This window comes from Lissotriton helveticus, chromosome 1_1, assembly GCF_964261635.1.
Source record: "Lissotriton helveticus chromosome 1_1, aLisHel1.1, whole genome shotgun sequence".
NCBI lineage: Eukaryota > Metazoa > Chordata > Amphibia > Caudata > Salamandridae > Lissotriton > Lissotriton helveticus.
In genome coordinates, this window is record NC_136057.1 from 845105232 (window position 1) to 845111888 (window position 6657).

A 6657-nucleotide genomic window follows, 5' to 3' on the forward strand; every position below is an offset into this window, starting at 1 on the left:
AGAGCAGAAGATGACATTTGTGGAGCTGGAAATATGATACTTTCAAACTCTTTAGGTCTAGATGGCATTTTATGAGCAAATGAAAACTTGGGCACTGGCATGACTCTTGGTGGGGATGGATTGTTGGTCAAGCTTAACAAACAACCTCGACTTGATAGATCCACAGATTCTAGTGGTTTAAAAAATGTCTTTAGGAAACTGCCCAAGTCGATGCACAAACCTATAATTATAGTGTACCCAGTGCCCAGAAAAGACACCTCAAGGTGCAGATTCTGTTGCCTATTGTTCATGACCAATGTAGATTATTTGAATCAGGGCAGCCTTCTGGCTGGTAGACTTTTAAAGTTGATAGGTTGTCCAATCCGTGAGGATGGGACTTGGTTTATTCTCAAGGGCAAAGTAACTTTCAATATTAGGCTGCACTTTACTTTATGCCCATTGAGAATATGCCCATTGAGAAGCTAATTCATAATGCAGTCCCTAAGGAATTCTCATTCTCAGTTGCCGACAAGGTGTTAAATTCTACTGACTTGTACATTGTTGAAGTTTTTAAATGATTTATCATAGGGGATCAGTTCAGTTCATGGGTTTTTCCTAGTGAGTGCAAATGGTAGAGCTAGGGTAAAGATCAATAAGCTCAACCAGAGAGCGAGGTGTGTATGTGCAGCGCACGTCTTCTCCCCACCTCGGACACACCAGATTTATTGCCCTTGGATTTTACCTGTTGTGCTATTATCTTGCATTGCATGTGTATACTTTCTCACCTTGCATATCGCTGACTGCTGCTTTATCTTTACAAAACTGAAAAATAACGTTTAAAAAAAGATCAGTAAGCTAATTAAACCTGTCTTGACATTGCTCCGGGGTATTAGCCCGGAATGCTCTCTGTATCCACTAATGTTTGTAATGATTTGGCTAATTTGATCAGTCTCAAATTCACAGGAGATGGGAGTTTTGGCTGAATCAGGACATTTCATTATATGCTGATGATACTCTTTTTGTAATTCTAGAATAACTTTTCTCGAATGTTAGAGTGCATTTGAACAATTTGGTCTAGTTTCTTGTTTGCTGGCGAGCTGGTTTAGTTCATTTTTTTACCCCGAGTTCTGCACTGATGTGATTGAGCTAAATGACCTTCAGTTAGAGATGTTGACTGGTTCTGCCAGATATTTAGACACCCAAATCAGGCTGCGTATGGGTGAGGTTCTTCACCTTAAATGTACTGTAGCTTATCGGTAAGGTAGAGAAGTTAGTCTATTTCTGTCTTTGGTGGTTAGGATTTCTTTAGCTAACATTATTAAGGTCCAGAGGATGCTTTCTATCCTTTAATGCATGCTTATGGTGTTCCCTGAATAAGTTTGAATGCTCTTTTCAGTCACCTGTTCTGTGGTGAGGGTGATGTGCGGATTCCAATCGGTACCCTGAGACTGTCTACCTTGGATTTTTTCAATATGAATAGGACTACTTTCTGGTGGTTGCTGATTTTGCGGGTGGAATATCCTTAATTCATGTTTCTTAGCATGTAATTGCATTTTGGCCATATTTAGGAACGTTGGGCTGCTTTGTCTTAGAGGCAGTAATGCACACAGTCAGTGGCATCCTGTTAAGTTTGAATGGTTTTGAGTCGTCTGTCCTAACCTGGTGTGAAATGCTGTGAATCATGTAAAGTGCGTGATGTAAGTAATGTGAGTGTTCTATCCCTGTTGAAGTCTGAGGCTACAGGTGGGGGCTCAGCTTCTTACTTGATAAATCATATTAGGGTTCCTGACCTGTTCCTAAATTAAGTACCTGTACCTGCCTGCTTTCTGGGCCTCCTTACCAACATGCACCTTCTCAATGTAACAGCTTGGTAGAAGGGGGCAGATCTTTTTTCAGAAGTATATAATGTATGTGGCTACTTTAAGATGGATGCCCTGCTTTGATTGAGGAAGATGTAGGAGGCCGACTTGAGGGGGAACCATTTATAGATGATCCGTGGGACAAAGTAGTTAACTAACAATTGGTGCCCTGGTTGATTGTGCATATAGAGCATACCTGATTCCCCAGATTATGCACAAATTCGGTCCTGGTTTTGGAGAAGAATGTCCCAAATGTGTAGAGGTGTCGGGTTTATTTATATTGTTTGTAGTGAAGTTATGTCTTTCTGGGTCAAAGCAGCAACTTTTGTATTAGACTTATGTGTGTGATCTCTATTGCTATCAGTGGAGCTCTGTTTATTGAGGTTAGCGCCACTTAGAGGATCACATTTACAACTATGTTCTTTGCATTTGTCATTGCTTTATCCAAGTGGAGTTCATTGGAGTTAAGAAGTGAACTTTGGTAATGAGTAACCTAAGATCCATGCGGAACGATCCTCAGGGTGGTGATGCTTTGTTTCTATGATTCTTGCTCTTTTTCTTTTTCTGTTTTGAAAGAACTATATGCAATTATCTTGCAGTGTTTGTTGAGTAGTGTCGTTTGGGGGCTCTACTCGTTTTTAAGCACTGTAATACAGTCAAAGATAAAAAAAAAAAGCAGGATCAAAGCTACTGTGTCTGATGTACTGGACAGTGCAGGACATGGTCTGTTTGGATCTGCCAAATTCAATGAAACTATGATACTGCATTAGTCTCCTGAGGAGAGATTTATGTGCCACTGGATGTCTTTATCGCCAGTCCACGAGCCTGTGCGTAGGGAGTCCTAGCAGTATGGGTTTCTAATGAGGTTTTGCTACATCCTTTAGTACCTGTCTTCCTTCCTATTCAGTGGTCCCAATCACTAGGGCACCTTCCATTTGTGCCACATTGGGCACGTGTCTATTGTCAGAGAATCTTAGTATGTAGACTACGATAATTGAATGAAGGTGATCCTGTTGCATGTTTTTATTGAATACATCTGTTCCCACTGTAGCACTTGGTGACCTCCCTCTTACAAGTGGAATGAGGCCTGCATGGTAGGACATAGTTCCATGTTTGTATTGGATTATACCCAGGGTTTCACATCTTATGCTCTGTCAACTAATTGACAGTCCCACACGTAGGTGTCTCTCATTCTTGTATCTGTGGTTTCCTTACCCAAGGGACTCCCACAGTAGCTAGGGGAATAGTATCCGTCCTGCATGAGAGGCAGTGCAGGACTCTGGTTCACATTGAGGGGTTACTACTTTGGTATTTTAGCTGTACATTACACAGTACTCTGGACATATAGGCTCTCACCTGGGTGATCACCAGAAAAGGGGAGAGAGTAGGTGGGGGGTGACGGGGAGAGCTCACAACCCACTCCAAGAATATAAGGGACCAGCACAGTGCCTAATTCATCTGCAAGGTAGGTAACTATAGTGGTGACAGGCACCTCTGTTCAACTTACTACTCTCTACATCTCCTCTGTGCCGTGTTGCTGGTCCTGTTCGGTGCCATCCAATTCTTTGTTTTTTATTTAGTGTGGGAAGATCCCCCACCCGAATGCATCACCTGGCAGCAGCTCAGGAAAGGCCTAATGACCATCTGTCCTACTTTTAAGGCTGTCCTCAGGTTTCCCCCCACCCCCTCCCGGGGGTCCCTTCTCAGGCCAGTGCCTTTCCCAGGGGCGTAATCTTCATGTAAGTAGCTTCACTTACCATCTTGCGTCCTTGTTTTATGAACTCACTCCTTCAACACTGATTATCACCTGAACATTCTGGTTCGTCCATCTTTTTGGTTAGTCATTGGACCAAGGCACATAGGAAAGGTTTGAATTTCCAATCACCCATTTGTTGCTAGGGAGCAACCATCTTTAACCTTAACTCCATTAAGCTGGGTACTGCAACGTAAGGAGATGTCAAAGGGAGCATACAAATTGGCCACATGTTATCATTGCACTATATACACACTCATTCATTAGGGTTCGCAAGCCAATTTTATAGGGCTGCAGGTATTTCAAATGTGATAAACACCCAGGGCCAATATGTTGTATCCAATAGAAGACACATGATAGTTTCTAAAAGAACTTTTAACTTACATATTTTTGTATAATCTTCATCAGCTTTTCAAGTTTCCTAAGAATTTCCGAATGTTTCTTTTCTACCTGGAAAAAGGTGTAGGGAATTTCCTTATGAAAATTTTGCAAAGGTTGCAATGAACAATAGTTTATGAATTGAGGTAGTTGTATGCATTTATTTTCTTGTTGTGCTCTCCATACATTGGCCCTACCTAGAATCATTGCAAGGTTTGCCCTTTGCCAAAGTCTCATTTCTGATCCCGGGCATAGTTTAAGGGAAAATTCAAGCTGTGAAAATGAGAGTATCCAATTGAAATATCAAATCCATGTGCTTCCATGGGTTATTTATGTTTTGCTCTGAATTACCAGTGTTTCATTTGATTTTGTCTACTTTTTACAGGAGCATCAGTTGCAGCAACGTCAAAACAATCAAACTAGAAGCCATCTTCAATGAGGAACATTACTGATACAGTGCCTTTTTAAAATAAAAATAAAAGTACTGTATGCCACCGGCAACGAATGGAAAAAAAGACCTTAGTTCCAGTTTAGCATTGTAGCATTATGTAAATCATTATTTTTTACTTATTTTAGTCTTTGTTCTTTGTACAAATGTTTTTCAATATTTTTGTAACATGTTAAATGTAAACATTTCATGTTTGTACTTATTTTTAATTGTTGTGTTCACTATATTTATTGCAAGATTGTAAGATTTGCTTGCAAGGATTAAGAATGTTTACAGGTCTCCTCCCATTTCTAAATATTTCATTTTAGACAGTATCTGTGCTCAAAAAAGGGAGATATTAATCATGGAACAGTGCAATAATTGGGGTAACAAGGTCCATATTGGGACCACCTTGTCAGCTCTTAATCTTTAAAGCAGAAGGGTTTTTAGTGTAGCCCACTATACGCAATACAGAATCATGATAAGAAGATTTACAAAGGGACTGTGGGTAAAAAAAAGTTGGCTCTGACCCACCCGCTTTGATAACATGGTAATTGAAGGTCATGCTAGCAATAACCAATGGGTACACTAGTGCCTGTTCTTTTGTTTTTTAACACCAGACACTGTGTGCTAGCTTGAAATATTAATGTCACTATCTGAGAACATTTTTAATTCCTCTGATATTGCACAGATGCTGTGGTTAAACCACACTGAACTTGTGAACAAGATATGTATGTATGTGTGTCTACATTACCACCTAATTTAAAATGTATATAATATTTTAATATATGTTTTTTGTAATGAGTAAGAAGTTTTCTACCATTTTATAAAACCTGTCTTAATTTAAGTATGCGCCCTAAATATTATGCAAAATATATTGTTGTTTCATCTGTAAGGCGCTTAAGGGAGCATTAGTTTTGTGAAAATTAAAATCTATCCCTATAGGGCATAGGTCCACTGCTGGCATTACGGATTTGATACGTGCAGTTAAGCAAGTCCAAGATCTAATCAAAATGTTGTTTTGTAGATTAGCTCTTACCAGCATACACATTGTGATGCCTTTGCTTCTTACCTGGCTCTGCTCCTGGTCCCAGCCCAACCTTCATAGTGCTGTTAGGTATGCTACCTTGATATTAGTATGGTAATGCTTACAAAGCCTTTCAAATTCTATTGCCAAAAATAGCTAGCATTCCATTGACTTCCTTTAGTCAAAAGAGATCAGGACTTTGCTCCAGGGAGGTGCTATCAAACAGTGTCTTGCTGTACTTTTCCCCTGGGGTAGTACCTATTTTGAGGCTTGACAGAAGATTGCTGGAAACACAGGTAGACTACAAGATTGTGGTCTTCCTCTCAATGGTACTGTGGCCTCCTTTAACTTTTTATTTTTTTTACAATGTTTTGAAAGTTCAGGCATTACTGACAATTTTGTAAGAATGGCTTTTTTTTTTTTACAGAAGTACATTTTGTTTTTACATATGCTGGTTTTTTTTTTTTTTACATGTAACTCGTATCATCTTCATTCTTTTGCACTGTTGAATACCTGTTACTTTAAGCACATTACTTAACCAATTTGTCCAAACAAGTTTCACTATATATTGATGTTTTAACTGTAACATAAACCTTTGTTTACCCAGCATTAATATTCTAGGCAAGTGATCTGACTAGCTGTTAATGTTAGCTATGTGTTAGTAGTCAACTACGTGTTTTAGGTGCATGCTTGATAAACGGGGACTTTTGCAACTTGGTCCAAACTGTTTTCAAGTCTTAGAGCTTACCTGGTGCTGTATAGCTGCAACTTATGCACAGGCATTCATGCCCTAATTATGTCTAATCCTTTTCTTGAAACGTTTCAGAGAATTGTACATGAAGCACAACGTAAATGCAGTAACTCAGTAATTTCAAATGCAGGAATTTTACTGGACTTTGATACCATAACATCTTCTGTAAAGTAAAAAAATACTGTGCAAAGTTTTGTTGTTTTTAATGCAAGCACTGGGGGTCAGCCGTTTTTCATCATTCGCTTTGCTCTCATCCGTGGGGAACACATTTTCCATTGTCTTGGCTATTAAAAGGACTTACATTGTCTATGGTTAGATTTTTTTTATAGAGATTCCCCTTCATCTCTCCTCTGTTTGTAGCAAGAGTTTATATAAAGCAGGTACAGATTGTTTTTAACCGTTCCTGTTTCCAACTTTATATAATCTCTTGCCACATTGATTAAGGGCATAATGTGAACATAAGTACCAAACATAATTAAATGT

General features: G+C 39.2%; 1 protein-coding gene across 1 annotated transcript in view; it reads left to right on the plus strand.

Annotated features, from left to right (window-relative positions):
- HCFC2 (host cell factor C2) overlaps nucleotides 1-6364 on the plus strand; it is a 168422-nt gene extending 162058 nt beyond the window's left edge. Inside the window, exon 13 of the mRNA XM_078674976.1 lies at nucleotides 4355-6364. Within this exon, the coding sequence (XP_078531102.1) occupies nucleotides 4355-4392 (38 nt within the window). The 3' untranslated portion in view covers nucleotides 4393-6364. The remainder of the gene's footprint in view (nucleotides 1-4354) is intronic.
- The last annotated feature ends 293 nt before the right edge of the window (nucleotides 6365-6657 follow it).